The 24,085-nt window shown below is 43.5% G+C and overlaps 1 protein-coding gene across 7 annotated transcripts in view; it reads left to right on the top strand.

Annotated features, from left to right (window-relative positions):
- Positions 1-24,085, top strand: part of TFDP2 (transcription factor Dp-2) — a 135,955-nt gene that overhangs the window by 15,651 nt on the left and 96,219 nt on the right. For 4 of the 7 annotated variants that reach the window (XM_059730984.1, XM_059730983.1, XM_059730982.1 and 1 more), the window contains exons 2-3: positions 5,529-5,622; positions 16,491-16,557. In XM_059730984.1, the coding sequence (XP_059586967.1) occupies positions 5,608-5,622; positions 16,491-16,557 (82 nt within the window). In that variant the 5' untranslated portion in view covers positions 5,529-5,607. Of the gene's footprint in view, positions 1-5,528; positions 5,623-15,583; positions 15,790-16,490; positions 16,558-16,720; positions 16,797-24,085 lie in introns of those variants that run through there. The other 3 variants (XM_059730985.1, XM_059730988.1, XM_059730987.1) reach the window with 3 other exon arrangements.

Raw genomic sequence — 24,085 nt, 5'->3', positions numbered from 1 at the left:
TTAATTGTATTTCAGAGCTCTAGTATTAATGAAAGTTCAGTGTTGAACAAGCTTTTTTAAGCTGTAGAGTAGGATCAGTTTAAGTTGTGGGTTTTTAGGTAACTCAGTTGGACACAGCTATCCCTTAACTAAATTAATAACAAAACAGGGTCTTAATTTGTTATAGCATGTAAGTATTGAAACCAAACTTTTGACTTGTCCTGGGAGGTCAGCCAAGTTGAAGTATAAGCCTGTAGGCTTAAGTTTACAACAGTTTTGTCTTGTTTGAGTATCTGTAATGAAAATGCCTTGGTTGGTTGTTTGGTTAGCTATTTGGTTACACTCTCTTTTTAAAAAGAGCTCCTGAATTCACAGGAAATAAATATCCTATGCCCTAGGACTCTGTAGATTTACTTTCTGCAGAAAACAGTGGAAACAAAAAAGTCAAGTTTTTACATTTCTCTATCTGCTTGGTGCAAGCTGTCAAGTAGCAGTTGGGAATAAAAAGAATCTATGTTTTGAGGCCATCTGTGTGGGTTTCTTTGTCTGGAACTGACAAGAGGTCCTGGCAGATGGTGGGGTCACAAAGTTTAGCTTCTTGAGCTTGACAAAATGTGTTCATAAAACTGGAAGAATACCAACTGTTCCTACTGGCTAAAGAGAGCTCGGTGACAAAAGACTAGCAGAGTTTTTGGAGGAAGCCTCTGGATAACTAAACTTACAGAACTTATCCTCTAAAAATACTAAGCAAACTAAACCATTTAGCAACTACATACTTTTTCTAGCTTCAGTATACTATCAATAACTTAAAATGTTCTTTAAATGTTGCAGTAGATGGAGAACTTCAAAGAAGTTGGGGGCAAATTCTATCAAATGCTGAAATGTTTCATGCAAGTATAAAATCCATAGCTGTCTATCCATCCAACTCTTATGAGGGGAGAGAAAGGTATGAGTAGGGAGAGCAAACAATGTTAACGGAGAGTAAGATCCCAATCCCATTTTCAAGATTGATGTTGGGGTGCAGTTCTGCCTCTCCCTCATCCCTTTGTACCCTTGTAGAGAGGTGGTGGACATGTTATGTAGGGTTTCTGAATCACTGCACTTCTAGAACCACAGGTTCAGTACCCCTTCCCTGGACTTTCACCCAAACTTTTATGCTCTATCCCATGTCAGGTTACTTCATGGAGTAGAGGAGATATGAAGGTTAATTGGTATAGCAGTTCTCTTCTCCAGCCAAAGAAATTGAGTGACTAACAGCTTTGTGATATAGAGAATTTTCTTTGTGCTTCAGTTGAAATTCCTGCTCAACAAAAATAATTGAATTCAAGCTTGAGGTTTTTATTGCTATATTTTTGCATTGTAATAGTCTCTGATCAATTTTCAGGGGTGGGGGGGATGGGAAGGCTCTGGCCATGACAGTGAGTCCTTTCCCTGCCCGTCTTGAGTTTGTGGAGCCAGCTAGAGGCGGGGGGGAATGCAAAACTTTTTGCTATATTGATCATCTTCCAGTTTCTCTTGCGTCATGTTTTAACTTCAGAAAATAACTTCAGGGTGTTTACTGCCTAAAGCATCTGTGCTTTATGGTGAGGATTTTGCCAGTTGTTGAACTACTCTTAACATTCAAGTGATACTATCACATTAATTTCCACATTTTCCTTGCCTCCTAAAATATTCCCTCATTAGATTTATATGCTACCCTTTCAAAAACAGGCATCTAAATAAAAGTTATTAAGCAATTTTGTCCCTGAGATTAGACTCTTTTTTTTTTTTTAAGTTTCTCAAAAAAAATAAGTGTTTCCATTTTGTGCATATTACCATTTTTGGTGATTACTCATTACTTTGCTCTGTGGGCATTGAAAATAGAACAGTTAACTTTTTCTTAATTCAGTTGTGCTGGTGCCTCAAATCAGAAAGAGGGAATGAAAAGGGTGCACTTCTTGGATTGTGATGCAACTGACATTTTCACTTTTCACTGCTGCAATTAATGTGCATCTGGAAATGGCTTCCTCTGATGTTTACATTTTTTTGTTACAAAACTTTAGGAGCTGATTTTGACTTTAATATTTAAGATGTAGCCACTTGAGATTGTGTTCAGTATTCTTCTTGAATGGCTTCTTAAAATCAATTCCAGTGATAAATTAGAGGCTACGTTTCTGTGTACCTAGCACAAGTCAAGGCCTGATCCTTTTCTCTAGTGTATTACTAGATCTGGGTTGAAGTCTAAAGACTTGGCCCTCTGTAGCATTACGTGGGACCTGAGATGCAGTAGTGACTGCTCTGCTGCTGCTGGGCTCCAGGAAACTTGGCACCTAGCATTTCACTGGATGGAGGATTTCTGAGAGATTAGTCTTCATGAAGGACCTGGGAGGGATGCATGATATTTTGTACAGGTCCTTCACAGCTCATAATCCGTGTCTGTTGTAGATAAGTTTCATAGTTGGTAGGGTCGGAAGGGACCTAAGCAGATCATCTAGTCCAACCCCCTGCCATGGGCAGGAAAGGATGCTGGGGTCACATGACCCCAGCTAGGTGGCTGTCTAGCCTCCTTTTGAAGACCCCCAGGGTAGGGGCAAGCACCACTTCCCTTGGAAGTTGGTTCTAGCTCGTAGCCACCCTGACAGTTGTGCTTCCTGATGTCTAGCCTGAATGTACTCCGTCAACTTATGGCCGTTACATCTGGTAGTGCTCGGGAGAACAGGGACTCTCCCATTGCCTGCTGGTCCCCCTTGGCCAGTTTATAGATGGCCACCAGATCCCCTCTCAGTCTTCTCTTGTGGAGGCTGAACAGGTTCAGGTCCTGTAGTCTCTCCTCGTAGGGCCTGCCCTGCTGCCCCCTAATCATGCAGGTGGCCCTCCTCTGGACCCTCTTGATGCTGTCCACATCGCTTCTGAAGTGCGGCGCCCAGAACTGGACGCAGTACTCCGACTGCAGCCTGACCAATGTTGCACAGAGGGGGAGGATCACCTCCTTGGACCTGCTTGTGATGCATCTATGGATGCATGACAAGCTGCAGTTAGCCTTCCTGACCGCATCCCCACATTGGCGGCCCATGTTCATCTTGGAATCAGTAGTGATTCCAAGATCCTTCTCTGCCTCAGTGCTGACAAGAAGGGAGTTCCCCAACCTGTAGGTATGCTGCTGGTTCTTCCTCCCCAGGTGCAACACCTTGCACTTGCCCGTGTTGAAACCCATCCTGTTCTCATCTGCCCACCTCTGTAACCTGTCCAAATCTAGTTGTAGCCTGTCCTTCTCTTCTAGCGTGCTCGCTTCTCCCCACATCTTAGTGTCATCTGCGAACTTGAACAAGGTGCTTTTCACCCCCTCATCCAAATTGCCGATGAAGATATTGAACAGTGTGGGCCTGAGGACCGAGCCCTGGGGACCTCCACTGCTCACATCTCTCCAGGTCGAAAATGACCCGTCCACCACCACTCTCTGGGTGCAGCCCTCCAACCAATTTGCAACCCATCTGACTGTGTAGGCGTCGACACCACAGATGCCTAATTTTTTAATGAGGATGGGGTGAGAGACAGTGTTGAAGGCCTTCCTGAAGTCCAGGAAGACTATATCCACCGCGACACCTGGGTCCAAGGCTTTTGTGACCTGGTCATAGAAGGCTACCAGGTTGGTCTGACAGGATCTGCCTCTAATGAACCCGTGTTGATTGCCCCTAAGCGTAAACTCCCCTGCTGGTCCCTTGCAGATGTGCTCCTGGATAACTTTCTCAAGAGCTTCCCCAGGACCGAGGTAAGACTAATAAGCCTATAGTTTCCTGGGTCCTCCTTCCTCCCTTTTTTGAAGATGGGGACCACATTGCCCTTTTCCAGTCCTTTGGCACCTCACCAGATCACCACGAGTGCTCGTAAAGCTGTGCCAGGGGTCCTGCAATGACTTCTGCCAGTTTCCTAATCACTCTGGGGTGGAGGTCGTCAGGACTTGCTGATTTGAACACATCTAGTCCCTCCAGAAGTTCCCTGACTAGGTCCTCACTGACCCTGGGCCTGGCTGCGCCTCCCTTGGGTCCGTCCAGAATCCCAGTGAGCAGGATGTCCCTGTCCCTGCTCAAAAAATGGAAGCAAGGAATCTGTTAAAGAGGTTAGCTTTGTCATCTGGTGCTACCACCAGATTACCAAGCATGTCCTGCAGAAGCCCCACATTATTTGGCACCTTCTTTTTATCCCCTCTATATTTAAAAAAGGACTTCTTGTTATTTTTGATCTTGGTTGCTAGTCCCAGTTCCGTCTCTGCCTTAGCCTTCCTAATAGCCCCCCTATAATCTCGAGCCAAGGAGGTATAATCCTCCTTGGTGATGGCCCCTCCCTTCCATTGCGTGTACATCTCCTTTTTGGCTTTGAGGCATTCATGGATGCTTTTGGCGAGCTATGGGGGCTTTTGAGCACACGTGGAGATTATCACGCTTTGGTTTTGGAGGATAGTCTCCTTAAGGAACAACCAATCTTCTTGGACTCCCTACTCCCCTCCCCTCCGGGACCTCAGTACCTCCCCGACTTGTCTCCTTACCTCATTGAAATCCGCCCTCCTGAAGTCCAGGGCTGCTGCCTTGCTGCAGGCCTTTGACACCCTGTACTGGATGGTAAATTCCAGTAGGCAATGGTCACTATCGCCCAAGTGGTCGAGCATCTGCAGTCCCCTCACCAGGTCATCGCCTGTGGCCAGGACCAGGTCCAACAAGGCATTTCCCCTGGTGGGACTGTGCACCTCCTGAGTTAGTTAGGTGGAGGTCCTGTAATTCCGGCTAGGAACCTACATGAACAATGCAATGATTACATGCAACAAAGCATGGTCTGTAGCCTACAACCAAAACTGTCATCTTTAAAAAAAGAAAAAAGTCTAATGGATTTTTCTGTGAATGTTGAAAGGTAGAACAACACACGTTTGCATGGTTACTGGAAGTAAACTCTGCAAAATTGTCTTTACTGACTTATGTAGGAATTGTTTCCCATTACTAATATCACTTCAGAAAATTGGCAGTGTAAATTTCATCTTCTCTATAAATTAGTGCTCACAAAGCAGGATATTTTAATCAGTTTGAGGTTTTTTGTGATTAACTTTCTTGAACTGCTGGAAGCTTTGACAGGTATTTCCAGAAACAATGGTATCTGTTATCTTCATGAGAGGAACCATATATGAGATAATGAAGACAACCTAAAAAGTTTTTTATCTCATATGGTTCCTCTCATGAAGATATGAGTTCTAAAAGCCTAAGCTGGAATGTAAGGAGTCAGTGGCATAACTGGGTTGGTTGGAACCTATTTTTGAACACTTCAATCTTAAAAAGATGGCCTGAAAATATTAAGTGTTTTGCTTTTTTTGTAATGTCAGATACCTGGAATCTCAAGTCTTTTGTGTATTCTGAATGCCTAGTACTTTAGCAAAATGTGACTGAAGGTGATATTTTGTTAATTTATTGAAACTTCTCACCACTTAAAGATGCATGTTTACAGTCTGTAAGGTAATGCACTAAATTAGTGATATGTTATTGAGGAATGCATTCTAACTGAGGTGTTACCATTTGACTTCTTAATAGGAAGTTCTTTCTGAAGATTTCTTGAAGATGAAAAAGGATATTTGATGGTTTTACTGAAGGGAAAGCAATATTGTCTGACATGACGGCAAAAAATGTAAGTATATAAGACTACAACAAATATTACATTTTTCATATGGGAAAAATCTGCCAGTTACTTCTGGTGATGTGACTGTAGTCCATGTGGACTGCCTGTATGAATGGCTCTATCACCCAGGGGATATGAGTACATCTCCAATTTTTTGTGTGTTAACATGGAACAAAAGGAGTCTTGCATTTGGTTCTGAAAAGTGGTTAGGTTCCTGGTTGCTTTATCTCTTCCTCTTGGAATAAGTTCTGTAGTCAGAAATCACTGCAGTTTAACTTTATCTTTTGCTCAAGGCTTTTTCCAGCAAACTGACAGTTCAATTGCTTTGGTTAAACATAGATGTCTCAGGAAGCTCAGGTTGCTGAAGGAAGCCTGCTATCTTGGATATCTAGGTCCAGTCTTGTAAAAGGATTTCAAAAGCAGGATATTAACTTTTTAGCAGTCCTGCATGATGGTAGAGGGAGTCTGGTGCACAGAGCAGAACACTCGGAATATTTTGTTCAATGACCTGTATTGCTAAGCAGATGGACTTCTTTGCTTTTTCTGAAGGTGTAGCTTGAGTCCTAAATGTAACAAATTGGAATGCAAAGTCTATGAATGAAAATGACCCCTGGGATATAGACTAACAGGATAATATGAAGCCAGATGTATACTCTAATGGCTGGTAGACAAGGCAGATGGTTTAGAACTTCTTGCTTCACTGCAACGGCTGAATTTGCATCAAACTAAATCCTCCCACTGAGCCTCAAACTTCCAGAGTTCTGACTGAAAAGCCTTATTTAGTCTACCATTGCTTGTGTGTCCCTGGTGCTACATTTCCCCTCTTGGCCTATGAGAACTTGATGGATTTCTGTTTATTTATTTATTCTTTTCTCTGAATATGGTCCAGGTGAGTTGGAATCCTAGTAGTTGTCCTTGTGCACAATTAGGAGGCGGCATCTGTACAGAACATCATAAGATTGACATGTCTCCTGGTTGAGCACCATGCCTGATGTACCTGAGTTGAGTGTGCTTTGATTAAATTTGTACTTGGTGAATAAAATGCTATTTTGGGTATTCTATAGCAGACCCTCTGGTGGTCACCTGTATCAAAAGCAGCTTGCTTCAGTTGGAGAACCACTTTAGGGATAATTTAATAATGTAAATGTGAGAACCTAGTTGTGGAAACTGTTGATGAAGCTACCCTAGGGTTATTTCAGGATATTGTTCCTGTCTTCCCTAAGGATTTGATAATCACAAAATTTGGCATGCCTGTTTGGTTAGGTTGACTTCATAAAGAAAGATTCTTGTCCTGTTGGTTTAGCTATAATGTACTCTGATGTGAAAGTTGAAGTTCATGTTTAATTGTCACATGGTGACTTTGATGCAAGCTGACAAATGCCAGAGAACTGCTGCATCCAAGACTCCTGGCTGTTTGCATTAGAGCGTGTTTAAAAAAGGGGCCGAGGGGTGGGGGGTGACAGGAGAGGAGGGAGTTATCAGGTTGCTAGCCTCTATTCTTTAAGCAAAGGATTCCCTTTGTCTCAGTCACTGAGATTCTCTATGTCTACCTGCTTATCCATGTGGAATAACAGAGGGAAAGCCAGATATTCCCCTACACCTCCGTTATTCACTGAGTGTTTGTCTAAACATCTTGTTAAATATGACCCATGAGCTAAATATGCAATTTTAAAGTAAACAAATAGCACTTCATTGTAGTACATGGGACCAGGCCCTCCCTCAAGTGCTCAGGGTTGGATGGTTTTTATGCATCATCCATTCTTGGGAAGAACTTCAGCTGCACCCCAGCTGCAAAATCCCTTGGGACTTGTATAAATGCCTCTTTCCCCAGTGCACTGAAAGTAGTGGTAGAAGGAAAGCTTCAAAGGGCTCAGGGCTACTCCCTGCTAACAATGTCAGTCTAGAGCAAGGAGAGCATGCTGAAGGGCTTTTGCACCCAACCCTAGCTCTATTCTGTTTTTTAGGGGCTTGGGGCTCCTTCCTGCTAGCAGTGTCAGTACAGGCAGTAGTTTATGCAGTGTTCTGAGGATTTTAAATTGTGATTGAAACTTGCAGCAGCATTAGAAAAGCTATAGCTTTATATCCGACTTGGGAAGGTATAATAGTGGTATAGACTTCTTGCCACACCTAGAACTGGAAGAGATGTTGTCCCCAGCTGCAGGTGTGGATTGTGTCCTATTACAGGGTTTCTCAACTGGTGGGACTTGGTTTGTGGTAGCAAAACCGGAAGTGCCATGGCGGGACTCCCGGTTTCACTTTTTGTGCATTTTGATCAGCTACTGGGGGACCCCCTTCCCACTCTTTGATTGGCCTCTGTGGAGGGCCTAACCCCCCTCATCTGTGGTAACTGGTGGGACCAGGATTTTTGTGACCTTATGTAGGTGGAATGTAAGGTGCAAAAGGTTGAGAACTGCGCTCTTATTAGACAGTCATTCCCATGTTGCTGTTGGTCTCTAGGCCCATAAGTCTAGGTCAAGCTTAAGGTAGAAACTCTTAAGAAGAAAAAATGAGGGAAGCTGAGAGAACTTCTCAAAACAGTCAGTCTTTCAAGGGAAGAACTCATTCACATGCCCCTCTAATCTCTGTTTAGTGGGCTCCTTTGTGGGTATTTTTAGCAAAGTTATGCTTTTAGGCTGCTATAGAGCTTCCCCTTAGTTGTCCCTTAGGGAAAGGAAGATTCTCAGGTTACTTTTAGCAGATGAACCGGCAGATTCAAGTTAGCATGGAGGGATGGGGCATTTACTTGGGTCAAGGACAGTCTAAGACAGTGATTCTTGACTAGAATGCTGCAGCACCCTAGGGTGCCATGAGATCCTTTTAAGGATGCCCCACAACATAAGCACTGTTAAGTGTCCAAACTTTCACATGATTCATAGGATAAACCCAGAGCTTTGAAATAAGAATCCGTAGGATCAAAAACGTTCTGATTCATTAAGGTCTTTCTGAATTCTTTGTAACAGAAGAATCTCTTTATTACTTTGTCCATAATCAAAACATGAGTGAAAGCTAAGAGCTGGCATTTTCTGAGAGGTGCCTTGAATCTAATGAGCCTGAGAACCACCAGCCTAAAGCAGGGATGGCAGCCTGTGACACAAGTGTTTACAGGTGGCATGGGCAGCCTCTGTGTGGCATTCAGCCAAAGGGGGAGAGAGCAGGCAGCACAGTAGCAGATAGCAGAGCAGCAAATTGGGCAGGGGGAGGGGATCACAATGGCAGTTGGGCAGGGTGTTGGCCTAAGTTGTGGTATCATGCTGGGCTGTATGGCTTGTCTGTAAGAGTGCAGGCACCCAGGGTGAAAGGTGCGCCAGTGGAGCCCAGCAGCGGGGAACAAGTTCCCCTGTGCTGTGAGTCTTGAAGGCCCAAGTAGCACCCTGATGAAGTCCAGAATTGGGAAACTGGTTTCTCCCATGTTGGGTAGTGGCATAATGGGAGATTTGTTATGGTTATTTGGAAAGAGGGAGCATGCATACTTTTTTTAGCTTTCATAAAGAAACCTATGAGCTTATATTCAGAGTCCTGTCTTAATTACAACAGTTCTGTTACACTATCTGTATGATCCTATAACAGTATATAATATTTTTACATAATTGTATAGGTATCAAGTGCCCTGAGTTTTCTTAAAATGGAGCTATACCTTTCCAACTATTGATTTGCTCTGCTTCTAAGGCTTCTTGGGTCCAAATCATGGATCTGTTTTAGGTTTCTTGCTTGAAAGCTTTCTTTTGTGAGGTAAGAACAGATAAATTGTTCCTGTTCCTTGATCTATGCAAAATGTAGCTGCTGAGATAATCTTACTAGTTTGTAAGTTTGCCTATGTTCTACCACCTCCCTTGAATCCATCCATTAGCCAAAAAGAGTGAAAGCCAAGAACTGACATGTTCTGAGAGGTGTCTTGAGTCAAACCAGGGTTCCTTATTGCATTTTGTGCCTTTTCAAAGCCATAGTTTTGATGCTCTTTATCAGTGTGTGGTCTGGCAACATTACCAACTGGCCTCTTTAGAAGTTCCTGTGCATTAAGATGGAGTAAACAAACAAACTGTAATAAGAAAGTTATACTTTTAAAGTCCCTGGTCTGACTTGCCTGTTGCAAAGAATTAATGTAAATATTGCATCAGGCTGAGAGCCTGAGTTGAATATTGATTTTACTGAAGATCCTACAATGGAAGAAGGAGAAACTTTTTCCAAGCTGTTGGGAGTATCTGACCTCCAGCTGTACAAAGGAATCTTTTGTTACCTGCTGACTGAAGAGGATGGGCTGGGGTCTGTTAAGATACAGAGACAACTGTTGGCAAAGTAGCCCAGACCACTTCAGGATATCCCTGGATGAAAACGTCTCAAACATCACCTGCTGGGAGAGGGGTTTTGAGAAATGAAGCAGACATGAACAGTTCATAGAGGCTAATTGACAGCAAAACTAACTTGCCAGCATGTTAGGTATGCTGCAAATAAAAATAGTCAAGTGTATGTGTGGGCCCAGAATAGGGGTACCTGCCTCTTCCAGTTCTGCCTGTTTCCTCCAGTTCTGGCTAAATTGCTTTTAGTTGCAGAGTTTGAATGCTGCACGTGTGCCTCGTGGAAACTATTCCAGATCCCTTCCCCCTAAAAAAGTCTGTATCCATCCCCATCCAAGAGCCTAGCTACTGTCATACTAAAGATACTTTTTACTTAATCAAGACTGGAACAACATAGTAATGCTTGTAGTCTGTCAGGGTGAACGTCACAAAGAGCATGTGTAGAAATGTGCCCTCATGCTTAGTGAACTCTCCGTGGTCATGGCCTCGGCCTGAAATGAGTATTCAGCGGGAGACTTGCTACAAGGCCGTTATTTCAAAGTATTTGCCTGTGTAGACAAGTTCCTTGATTTTTACTTTTAAAAGTAAATATATGTACTTTGGCAAAGCTGCTCTGCGCATGTCTTTTCACAACATCTGACTGAAGTGAACTCAAGCTACCAAAAGCTTTTGCAATACATCTCTAATTGAGTTAATATGTAAGGTGCAACTCTGTTGCTGGGGACCTACCTAAATCATGGTTTTGTGGATTTTGTGGAAACTGCCAAAAACAGCATTGGCCACGATTTTCTGCAGAATTAACTAAAAAAAAAAAAAAAAAAAAAAGCAGTATTGACATTGGCAGAGGGTACCTTTACTCAGTCTATCAGCAGTGAGGGTCAGGACCATAGCCAATTTCGTGGGCATTTTGCACTGTGCACTGCAAAAGTTGTTGTCTCACTGTGACTTGGGTCTCAACTATCATGTCTTCAGTCATTAGAAATCGTTTTGGTAAATTTCCATTGTCAGATGCCAAAATACAAGAAATCACGTTTCAGATTGCAGAAATATCACTGGGATAGTGTTATTGCTTCCTACAGTGTTAAAACTGCTTGAAGGTACACCTTTCTCTCTGGCCTGAATTATTTCTTTGGTTTGTGTGTTATAATTATCTCTGGTATTTCCAGAAATTACTGGGAACAAGTTAAACTGTAATTAAAAACCCTTTTATTTGAACCTCCAAAGGAGGAAAAGAAGGTGCTTGTTTGTGCAGATTTAGCTGCTTTGCGGTATCAGATACTTCCACTTTTTTTTAAATATTTGGTGAATATAAATTCACTTTCACAGCATGCACCTTTTCACTTATTCTAAGGGTACAAATGCTAATGGTTTTATGAATCTTCCATGTCACATAATGAAACTCTGACATAATCCAATTAGTAAGTTATATTGAATGACTTGTTCATGCTTCTATCTAAAGTAGTTGAAAAGTTGTGTGCAAAAGGTGATTGCAGTTATACTTATACAATGCACTTTCCTTTCACAGATGAAACATTTTTTGAAAGCTTGCTGTAAAAGTTTCTCAAAGTGGCTTGTTTGCTTCAGAGATTTATGAAGAATTTCATGCCTCCTCTGCGTTTCAGAGATGCATGTGTTTTACAGCAGTACATCTTTCTGAGCTGGGATGCAGGACAGATGACATTGCACTATAAGCCACAGGGCACTGAAAAAAATCGACTGAAAGGATACTTTCTGCTTTGCTCAGCTTTGAATATTTATTTAAAGTTTGCAAACTCCTTAATTTTTATGATAAATCAGTAGAGCATTTCTCCTCTGCCAGATTGCCACACATTCTTTTCCAAGGGTGCTTTTACTTCTTGAATACTGTTTGTGTGTGGGTGAAAGAAGTTTCAGAAGCAATCCTTTTTTTGTGGTAGTCATGGATATTAAAATTATTTGGGACTTGTAAATCCTCATACTAGAACACTGCAATGTGCCTCTACTTTTAATGCAGCATCACAACATGGTACCAAACTCATCATTTTAATTGTCTGACAGAAACTAGTGCAAATAAGTTCCTGGTGAGCCTATTTCTCTCTCTTTGTCAAGTTCAGTTTGATTTTTCAGGCTGTTTATAAATTTTGGATACGGATTACCAGGGTCGCCAACCCAAGAATTTTTTTTTTTAATTGACAATCGGAAATCTTTACAGATGCATTTTTACTGTTACTTTAAAAAATGTTGGCAACCCTGTGTGACTGCAGCAATAGTTTTACACCTTTACCCTCACTAACTGCACACCAGCACATCCCCAACTGCTCCTGGCACCATGTTGCACTTCTCCCCTCCCCATCCGCCATTCCAGTATGGACTCCCAAAGAAGCCTGTCTTCAACCTAGCAGTATTACAGGATGGCAAACAGCAGTGGTACTTGACAAGAGGAGCAGTCTACAAAGCACTGTGAAGCTTTCCTACAGGGTGGTGTGCTCCTGCTTAGACCCGAGGTGGTGTTGCTCTTCTCTTACCTATGCTTTGATCAAGCTCCAGCTGTCCAGCTTTTTCTGCAGAGGGAGGTTCACAAATCAACTAGAGCTTGATTGTTTTCACAGATGGCTTAAATTTATTTATGGACTTTGCAGGCAGGCATTTTTAGCCTGAATTTTTACTTATTGTCTATAAATGTACAGACAGCGGGCAAACCTGTAGACTACATCCAAATGGTGTTACTTTCACGGGGATTGTAATTGTTGAGATGAAAACACCTGTCTCATGGGAGTACTTCATTGAGAGGTTAAGGATGAAATGTTGTCCTGAATACAGGCACTTTTTACATGCATCACTAAGCTTCTGCTATAATGCTAAATAATTTGAGTTTATTAAGATGTCATTCCAATTTCCCTTATAGCTAGCTTATTTCTTTGTTCTTAACATAAATATTAAATGCAACATCACTTCAATTGTTCTTATCCTTTGCCCCACTCCATCAGTACTAAATGGTCTAAATTATAATCTTTACGAAGAATAAAAATATAAATGAACAAACTTTTTTTAGTACAGGAAACACCTACGCTATTGTCCACGAATGTAGAGTGCCTTCGGTGTTCTGTTGAAGTATATGACTGATACAATAGAAAAAACAAACAATTGTAGAGCCTAAGTTAAGAATTCAAGCATGAACAAATCTTAAAAAATGGTCAGGTATTGATCCGTGGACACTTATTCCTGCCTTTTGCCTCCTTAACAATCATTCTGGCTCTTATCTGTATTTAGTGTTCCTAACCCTTATTCTATCTCATCCCCTCTTCAGTTCTAGCTAGTCAAGGCCTTCTTGCTATTTCTCTCTAATCCCTCTCCCATTTCTTTCTGGTCTTCCTCTTACCCTGCTATGAGGTGGGGTTCTTATGGGGGAAAAATATTACATAATTATTTAATGTATGTATGCCTTGTGATAAATACAGAAGAGTTAAATCAAGTTGCCCGGGCAACCTTAATTCTGGTACTTCCTAATTTTTGAAATCTTGACTTTATAGTCACAATGTTCTTCGAAGTAGTGTTTTGTGTGTACTTTAAACTTACCCTTCTCCCTAATATATTTCATTTTTGGGAATCGTATTGGTCCCCACTAATATAACTGGTGGTTCTAACAGTGTCTTATTTGAGATCATCTGCTAACACAGACGTGGCCAATTTATAGACAGCCTTTGTGGTATGAGGCAGATCAGGAGACTGACAGTGTGGTAGCAGCTTGGGCAGGGGACAGACTACAGAGTAGCAGATCAGGTAGGAAGCACAGGGCAGGTGAAGAGGGTCAGAGTGGCTTTTGGGGAAGCGGCAAAACTAATTTGTGGCACAACTGCCAGAAAAGTTGGCCCTCACTGTACTGGAGGGTGAGGGAAATGCATGCATCATTAGTGACTTTAACAGCTATTTTCTAGACAGCAGGGAAATGTGGAATGGGTTCTGGTTCTTTAAGGAGTGTGCTCCATTTTTCTTCTCCAAGTACCCCCATTACTACTTGGGTCAGGGAGGCTCTTGTTTCTCCCCCACAGGCTAGACATGAGCCAGGGGGAGGAAACTATAGTCTTTTCTGTGCTTTTAGCCTCCCTACTCTCAGTTCTAATGCTTGATGCTGCAGTAGCCAAATACTGGGAAGAGCAACTGCAGAAGAAACCCTGCTCTGTTTCCACATGGAACTTGCTCAGTTGAGATGGAGCAGAGCCAATATCTTCATTGAGTTTAGCTGATGAACTCTAGAAGTCTATACAGAGGATATGCAAATTGGAATTTCTCAGAATTTTATCATGTGTTGACAACTTGGGGAAAACTTTTATAACTGATGGTAATGAGCCATGAAATACTGTGCAATGGGAAAATTAGCTCTTTCTTGCCTCCAGAACTTTTCAACTAAATAGGTGTGTGTGTGTATATGTATGTATATTATTGCACACACTTAAGCTTAATCTGATAATCTGATTTTTGGAAGTGATTGAAATGCTTTAGCAAGAAGAAAGAATCCCAGAAAAAATTGGCCCAAATGATTGTATATTTTACATACAGCAGCTTTTTCTTAAGCCCCTGGGAATAGGGTCCTCTGTAATATGTTTCCATATATAACTTAAAGAACCACCAGAAAGTCAGGCTATCTGCATGATCTTACTTTTTAAATAAAACCTATATCCTTCCTTGCCCTTTATGTATCTTCTCAGAAATTTTACATTAAGTTCTGAGGGCAAGGAGTACGCTCTTTTCATTTCCCTAAAATCCCGAAGTATGTTACTAAGATTATATACAAATGGATAATTTGAGATTTATTCAGTATTTACCCATTAGATGAGGCTGCCTTGGAAAAGAATTTGCATCCAAAGTAGAAGGCAGGGCAGAAATCCTTGCTTTTTAAAACTTAAACCTCTCTTCCCCCATGATGAGGGAATCTTATTTACAAATATACCTTATCTAGAAGCTGTTAAGCCATCTCCTATATACATGTGCAAGTTGGACATGGGTAAGCTCAGACTGTCTTAGGGAATCCTTTGCAAATAAAGCAGAGGTATTAAAGATACAGCCTGCAAAGTCCTATGATCCAGTCCATGGTGCATGTGGTACATGGAATCTGTCTGATGCGTGCTGCATGCAGTGTGTGGGACCTAGTCTAGGGCATGTGCTGCATTCATTGCCCATGCCAGACTAGCCTAGCCCTGCATTTTGGATCCAGGGCCAGTCTGGATTGGATCCACAGACCAACCATGTGTACTGCATGTAGTGTTCCCTAAACTGGTGCAGCCAGGGCACATGCTGCATGTGGCTCATGGGACCAGCCAAGGACATGCACTATTTCTGGTGTGCAGGGCTGGTCTGTGGGCCCAAACTGGCCCATGGACTGGCCCCATACTCCATATCTGTCTTCTGGGGCCAGATGACTTTAATTCCACTCAAATTAAGTGCGTGGCTCAGCTCTCAATTAAAACCTTATCTCCTCCCAAGTTTGAGAATTTAAAAAAATTGAAATACTGTGAGAATCAAAATCTAAATACCCTTTTCCAATTATTTCTTTCCAAGTTGAAAGCACTTGGGAGTGCTCTGAAATGTATTGGAGTAGATTTTAATTGAGAAACAAAAAAACCAAAATGATTGCAAGTGAAAGTTGGAAACAGATTCATTATGCTCCATCTTTTTGTTTTGTCCTTGAATAGGACAGTAGGATCCTGGTCCACGAGGCTCTAGGCACTACAGTAATGAAAGTAAAACCCCAGACTGAGGATGAAGTGATGCATCCAGCTGCTGAATAAAATAATATATTAAGTAGCTTGAAGGGAACTCTAGCTTTGGAGCTTCATTCCACTATACTTCTTGTGAGAGTTTCAGCAAGCATATTTCCAGAAGAGTAACAAGCTCCTTCAGTATCTGGGTAATGAGGGGTATGCTGACCACTGGGGAGTGGGGGCATGAAGGGAAGGGAGGGAGAAAGCTGTCTTACCAACTGTTGCTCTCTGCAGTGAAGGCAGTTGCTGCTGCTGCTGCTGTTGTTGTTACTGCTGTCCCTGGTGCGATTAGCAGTGTTGGCTCAGGCAGCAGCAGCCCTGTAGCTGAGTCTCCTGTGAGCTGTTCCTGGTACCCTGTTTATTCCCCAGTCCCCTAAATATGCTACTGAGCACAGAGATGCACCTGCTGTGGCAGAGACTCCCTAGGGTGGAAAGTACCCCATTCTGCTCACCCTTTGGCCCCCAGATATGTTATTGGGTGCAAGGCCAGATGCCCTGCCTAGCTCCTATGGCGGGGCAGGGGCAGCACAGGGCTGTACTGCTATGGCAAAGATATCCCAATAGTTGGCACCCAGGGCTAGTGCCCCACTTCCCCTGGCCAATTTATGCTACCAGCAGTTTCATATTCTTAAAACAATATCTTACGCTTTTTGTATGTTTTTTGTATTTTATTTTGGATTACTATTTAGGGATCAGCAGATAAGCAAAATAGTGAAGTGCTTATCAGAATGATTTGTAAGCATTTGAGGATGCAAGTTTACTTCTTTAAAAGTGCTCTTGATTGTATAGTGGCAAATATACATATACATATTACTATATTTTAAGACTTCTAAAATGTTTTGTTCAGGTTGGTGTAGCTTCCACAAATGGAGACTTGAAGGGATTTATAGATCAGAACCAGAGTCCAACAAAAGGTAAGAGCAGTTGAATTTGTTTATCTACAGTACTTTGAAATTGATTGGGAGGTTTATTTTTTCTCTTATTATTAAACCAACTGAAAACTTGCCTTAATTTTTTTTTATAAACCTACATTATATAGTTGATTCAGGTTTTTTTTTTTTTTTTTTTTTTTTTAAGACTTTCACTGGAAATATTGAAGCTTTAAAGTATCAGGTACATCTATATCTATTGACCCATAACAGTGGCTCTACAGGTAAGATTTTAAGATGGCAAGTCACTGAGGTTTATAATAAAAGCTGTTAGAAAATTAAATGTCACTGCTTGTAGGACAGATAGAGTATCTTAACTTTCTAACACAACCCTCAGGCTGTTTCAGTGACTTCCTGGACCAAAAAAAAGTTTGATCAGACTCTCTCTTAACGACTCATGCCACTGAGGGAGGATAGATGTGTGTTTAAGTTACTGGACTGGGACTTAGATGATCTGGCTTCATTTCTCAACTCTGTAACTGCTGCCTGTCTGGGCTTGGACAAATTGATTGACTTTTTGTGTCAAAGGACTTTTAATACTGGATTAGATCTGTGGTCCCTCCAGTCCAGTTTTCTGTCTACAGCAATGATCAATATCAGTTGTTTCAGAAAAACTTGTATTTTGTCCTGTTTTATGTAGATTCTTATACTGTCCTCATTGCTGTAGTACAGGGATAATCAAACTTCTGGCCCACAGAGCCTTGGAATGTGGCCCGCAGAGCTCCCAAAGAGACAGGAAATTGGGTGGTAGAGAAGCAGCGATGGTTTTAATATTGTCACCCCTCCCTGCAGCCAGAGTCCCATGTGCTGGATCAGGGCTGGGCCGTGCCTCCTTCCATCTGTGCGTTTGACTGGGGCTGTGGCTATGCCCCCCACTGCCCTCAGGGTTAGAACCAGACTAAGCCCCCTTCCCTTGTGTGGCTGGACCAGGTCTGGGCTACCCCCTGCCACCCCATCCACATGGCTGGATGGGTCCCTGATGTGCCCACCAGCTGGATCTGGCCTGTAAAGAGACTGGGTCCTGCCCATCCAGCCTGTTGGACGAGAGCATTGAGTACCACTGCTGTAGTATGCAAGTGCCTTCCAATAGTGTATAAAACAATTTGACTGCGTGCGGTAAGAGCACCTGCCCCCTGCATATTACTGACTTAAACCTTGAAGCATGAAATTTTATACCCAAAAACGTAACAAGAGTTCCAGACTTACTGTAGTTAACATTATTCCTACAAATGTCTACACCAGCCATGAATCTTTTGAGGAATGTATTCCACAGACTGATTATGTATTATGGTGTCTCCCTCCATTCTCCATCTGAAAAAACTGTAATAATTTCTTTGCTTTGGTTATTTAACTCGGGCTTATTCAGGTGGTTGTCCGTGGGCTGCATCTGGTCACCAGAATCCCAGTCTAAGCCTCTCATTGCTCCAGCTGCTGCTGCTGCTACTAGTCACCAGGCCCTTGTTCCTTTCTATTTCTGGGCAGTGCCCCTGGGGGCAGAGCAGCATGGTCTGTGGGGCAAAGGAAATTCATGCCTAGATGGTTGGGACAGGTGCAGGACTCCCATGCAATGAGGGGGAAGTGACACCTGCCATGTGATGCTTCAAGGGGGAAGGGCACGTGTCAGGCATGGTCTGTGGGTAGTACACAGTGGGGTGTAGCAGTATGGAGACTACCAATACAGCATAGGTGAGGGGGGCTGCTGGCATGCAGGGCAGGGTAGTGTGCTGTGTGGCCTGCACAGCATGTGGCCCATGCATCTTGTGGCTAGGGGTCCCTGACCAAAAGCTGGCAGCCCTGATTCAGCTCACAGGTCTATTGGAACAAGAATTGTCCCTCACTGTGCTGATACAGTTTCTACCACTATGTGGCCCCAATTCTTGTGGGCTCTATGGGTATTGTTATAAGGTTAAGGAGATTCGCAGGGTTTAGAGCAGTTTAAATGCAGTTTAGACCTGAAGGGGACAGACATAAAAGCCTGTTAAACCAGTTAAAGATGTGTGGAAAAGTATAAAAATATTCCTGGAAAATCAAGTATTACTATGAACCTGTTCCCTGTTACCAGTTCAATTGTATGCATGTAAACCATAGGTGGGAAAAATATGACCCGAGGGCTGGATCAGACCTGCCAAGTGGTGCCATCTGATCCATGGCAAATCCCTTGGTCTCGCCTGGCCTAGGGGGAGGGGGCTGTGGCATAAGTGGCCGGTTCCTCTGCCCCCAAGTGTGTAGCGGGTATGGGGTGGCACAGCTGCCAGACTCCGCTTCCCTGCAGCCCAAGCAGCAGTGGCTTCGTCTGTCTGCTGCTGACACCCTAGCTCATCTGTCCCCCATCCACTGCCAGGGTTGCCTGATGGAGTGGCTGGGCTGGGTTTCCATGGAGGCTGACCTGGGACTTGCATGGACAAGGCACACTTGTCTGAGTGGATGAAATGGGGCCATAGGCGGGTGAGGGAGTGGGATGAGTAAGCAGGATCAGGCCTGGAAGCAATGATAACACAGGACTGGGGGCCCAGGGCACAGCTGCAATCTGCTGCCAGCACAGCCCTGCCTGTGGAACCGGCATCCATTGCAGGGATGTGTGGGGAGCGGATCGTGGCTCCATACGGTCACCATTCCCCAATTCCGTGCTGTGATCCTGGCCCCAGCCCTGGCCCAACCTGTCTATCCCACTCCCGGATGCCACACCCCACCTGCCCATGGCCACATCCTGTGCCCATCTGAGTGTTCCCTGCTTGCACAGGTCCTGGACTAGTCTTCATGGAGATCCAGGATCACTGGGCATTGCCAGTGCAGAGCTGGGCCCCTGGGGCGGAAGCACTTGGGGGGTTTTGGGGAGCTGTTGCTGGAGAGGAGCTGACTTGGCCTGTAACAGCTTGCTAAAACTCCCTAAGTGTTCCTCAGGCCCAAATAATTGCGTGTGGGTGTTGTGGGCTGGGGTCAGCCCAAATAAAATACATTGTGGGTATAATCTCCCATTGATGTACTTCTGTTATTGTTAGCTGAGAATATGCATTCACTGATTTTTGGCATCTGGCAATATGAATCAAACTATGTTTTATCAGAATTCTTCTCAAGGTTTTATTTTAATTTTATATTTTGGCTCTATTATGGATTTTCATGTTTAATTCATTTCAGAACTCCAAAGTAGGATTTTTTTCAGATGTTAACACTATTGTTTATAAAAATCAAAATATTACTCAATATTCAAAGGAACTTTTTCTTGATTAAACTCCTCAAATTATTGATAAATATAAAGAAACCGAAAAACAAATCCTTTTCTTTCCAAATGCTTGATACTTTTTCACTTGCCACTGAACTGCAACCTGTGCCAAGATGGAAAATGGAGTGCCACCTATGGATTGTCAGCTTCCTGTTGCTTCTCCAGTTTTTCCAAGTATTGAACAACCTAACTCTGCTTCGTTGGAGATAAATTAAATAAAATTCTCATATCTATATTATTTTGTGAAGAGGGGGTCATTTTGGGGCTTGTTAGTATAACAAAGAAGAACATATGGATCCACTTGCTACTGCTGTGTGTGTGTGTGTAATACAATAAAAAAACTGAATTTTTTTTTTTAAGGTTAGTAACTTTGAATTTTAAATTTGGATAATTTTGTATAACTCTTCCAAACGTTTTTGGATGTTTAATTCAAAATAAAACTCTTGCTGTCCAGCAACTGTCCTAACAAATCTAATAGATAAGGCGTGAAATCCTGAGTGCACTGAAGTCGGTAGCAAAGCTTTCATTGACTTTGTACTTTAAATGCCTTCTAATCTTCAGCTAAATTTGGAGAAGTCCTCTGTAGTCTAGTCAAATGTGTTGCTTCAAATCTGTTGTAAAATACGCAAATGATCACTTGGAGTCTAAGCTTCCATGCATTTCTGCACTTGACAGTTTCTGATTAAACCATCTTCAAAGTGATTATAGACTAATATGTATTACCTACATTTTCATGCTTTTATTGAAAACAAAATTATCATGTCTCTACATGCCAAAGAAGAGGTGGTGCCTGACCTCAATGGTGCATGTTATCAACTTGCCATCTAACTTAATATAGCTTCAGCATTTGTCAGTTGCTCACATGTCATGTCATCCAAAAAGGCAAGAACTGCAGGCAATTTTCTTTAGGGTGAAGAGTCCTCAGGGCATTACTCAATAACTAGCTTGTGTATTGCCTGATATGGGAAGTAGCAGGCTGCAACTAAGCACTGGCCTCTCTGAGAATAAGGCCGCTGTTTACTATGAGGGAACAAAGCAACCTGCCCAAAGCTCCTGTGGAGCTGTCCTAAAAGTTGAGGTTTTATGGGAAAGTCTCCTACATGTACTATGCAGGGTAAACCCCACCATTCCCAGCATATTGAATTGGAGAAAATTGTTAGTAAAAACTTAGGGGTTTACCTTGTTCCTCTGTGGCTTTTTCTTGTGTAGTAAGAATGGTATAGGCTTCAGAATATCAATAGCTATATGAAGCTATAAGTATATAAAATTAATTGTGGAATAAAAACATTTTACTACAGAACATGTAAAAATTCAGAAGAATTTATAGCATCACAAACCACACCTGCATGCTCATCTGGATGCACCCAGAGAGTTCAAATAGCACATTTACCACAGTTAAAATTGGTTTAGGATGATGTCTCTGATAAGTGTGTTCCAAAATTCAGGGCTATGGAGATACTATTTTTATGAATAGTAATAGAAATAGTGTTAAAAAAAAAAAACAACTTTTGTTTTCTGGGTGAAGAGATGAGGCATAGTACTTGAAAGTTCAGAAATCAACTACAGAGACTGCAGAGCAACAGTATTTATCTGCATTAGGTTTATTCCTTATGTCTGGTTATCAACCAGGAGTAAACGTACCCCTATGCATGTTTTAAAAAGTCATAGGGGGTATGCAGGCTGCTTCATGCTGTTGGGAGCCACGTCTGCACAGGTGGGCAGGCGTGTGGGGACTGTGTGCGCCCTAGTGTGCGGTAATGGCAACTCCTCTGGCACATACCCATGCTTTGCCTCTTACCTGGGGGAGGGGCGCATCAGGCACTGCCAGTCCCACATGGCCCCTCCCCTCCCCTTGCCCCATCTCAGCTCGCTCTCCTCATTTGCTGTTAGGCTGCTGCCCTCAGCCAATAGCCAAGGGAGAGGAGGCACCATGGCCACCCCCTTCCTGCAGAGCCATGAGGGTCTGAGTGGCAGGGAGGGGGATGTAGCATGTTCTTTACCTGCCCCTGACTGCGTAATTGGCTAGGCATGAGAGACCCAACAGTAGCCTGCTAAGCCACACACGTGGCCAGCTGTGGGAAAGTAGCATGGGGTATGGCACAGGGCCAAGCGGGGTGGCAACGGTGGTGCGGTGCATTGGCCTGACCGTAGGCGGAGGAAGAAAATAGGATTAGGGTGGGGCTGAGCACATACACACACCCCCTCCCCCAGCAGGTAGGTCTGTCGTTGGGAAGGGGTAGGGGGGCAGATCCAGGCCCTTGCAATGAGGGAGGGAGTGGGGCAGGGGCTGGGGTGAACGGGGCCCCAGGGCCAGGGCGGGTCATCCAGGGGTGCCAGGGGGTTCCCAGCACCATATGAAAAACCCCAGGGCAGGCACAAGGGGGCATGTGCCCCCTGGATCTGTGTGCAGGGCAGAGGCAGCTTTTGCTGTGGGCTGCGCTCTGCACCCAGCTGCTGGTGCCCTGGCAGCCACATGATGCCATGTGCCTCCCACTACCGGACAGGCAATGCAATCAGCGTGCAGGGGGCACATGGCATTGTGCTGCTCTGGGGCACTGGCAGCGGGGTGCGGAGCACTCCCTGCAGTGGCAGCTGCCTCCACCCTGCACACACATCCAGGGGACAGGTGCCCCTTGTGCCTACTCCTCCAGTGTTGCACATAGTGGTAGGAGGCCCCCACTTCCCCCCACCCCGGATGAGCCACCTGGGCTCCAAGCATTCCATAACCTGGTCCATGGCCTTTCCGGCCCCCCCCCCAGCAGGGGCCTGGATCTGCCCCCCACCCCCATGCCCCTTCCCTCCCCCAGCTGCCTGGAGCCTCTGCCTGGGCTGCCTGTACTAAGGGGGGACTAAGTCCTGTTAGCTCTGGCGTTCTTCCACCTGTGCCCCTGACAGGCATGACACAGCACGATTCAGCCCTGTTTAACACATTCAGCCGGCAGCATTATTACCCCAGCAAGCTACGGCTGTGGCTGGTTTCCCTCATGCCATGAAGGGCCTATGTGATCACCTCATGCTGAGGAGGCTCTGTGTGCTCCTGCCACGGGGGCATGGGTAGCACATTAAAAACAAGAAAAATATAAAGGGGTACATGAGCTGAAACTTTGAGACAGAAGGGGTATACTTGTTAAAAAAAGGTTGAAAACCCTTGCCTTATGTAGATGGTTCTTTTCCCTTACCTGGCTCCTGTGTTTTTAATCAACGCATAGGACAAGCTGTGTACATTTAATGAAGACCTCTCCTGTAGTTTTATTGATCATTACTATTGAAAGGCTGTCCTTTTGCTTTATTTACTATCTACTTTTCAGATCCTTGTGGATTTTTCCTTAGTGCTGATCATGATAATATCAGAAGGCTTCACAAACATTGATTTTTTTTCTTTATGCCCCTGTTATATGAGGAGAGTATTATTGCTTTTTAACAGAAGGGAACTGAAATATCTAGCACCTACGTTACTAAATACTTCTGATCATAATCTGAGATGCTGTAGAACAATATTTTTTAGCATACTTGTCATTATATAATATTTAGTATGTTCAAACATAGCTCCTTTTGACTTCATTATAGTTCAAACTGCAGTAATTCACTTGGAAAATGAGAGAAATAGTGACTAGCTGTGAAAAATTTTGTTTTTGTAATATGCTAACTATCAGATGGGAGCACACTGGTACAAGCAGAGATAGAATTCAGCTTGATAAGGCAGTATTTAAATATCTGAGCCATAAAGAAGTCCTTTCTCTTCCTGAAGTCTCCTGCCTTGTTCCCTGTGCACCCTCCACCTTTGACAACTGAAGCAGCCAAATCCTACAGACAAATCTTCTTTATTATAAAACCCTGATTTACCCCCAGAAAAGATTTGTGTGTACTGGTATGTGCATTGAATCAGGTAAAGGTTGCCCAAATCTGCCCTTATCCTACCCTTGTGTCTTCCCAACCTCAGGGTCTTGCAAAACCAAGAACACCCTACAACATGCCAGTGGTAAAATACAAGGTACTGCTGAAGCCTGTCACTGCAATGGCAGATAAATAATTGGTTTGCACAGAGCTGTCAAACAGTACAGCCGGGGGTCAGACATGGCATCAGCATGGAGCCCCTAGGTCATACGTCTCATGGCCACATACTGCAGGGGTAGGTCCTTGCAAGCCCCCATCACACAGGTTGTGCTGGTGGTGCACAGTACCCACAGGGGGCCTTGGGGTGGGCATGTGCCACCCCTTGCTCTGTGGCTGTGTTGGCAACATAAAATCTTTCCCCGCCCAAGCTGCTGTGGCAGCACACTACCACAACTAGGC

This window comes from Alligator mississippiensis, chromosome 7 (genome assembly GCF_030867095.1).
Source record: "Alligator mississippiensis isolate rAllMis1 chromosome 7, rAllMis1, whole genome shotgun sequence".
In the NCBI taxonomy this organism is placed as follows: domain Eukaryota; kingdom Metazoa; phylum Chordata; order Crocodylia; family Alligatoridae; genus Alligator; species Alligator mississippiensis.
This window is presented reverse-complemented; position numbering and strand designations above follow the sequence as displayed.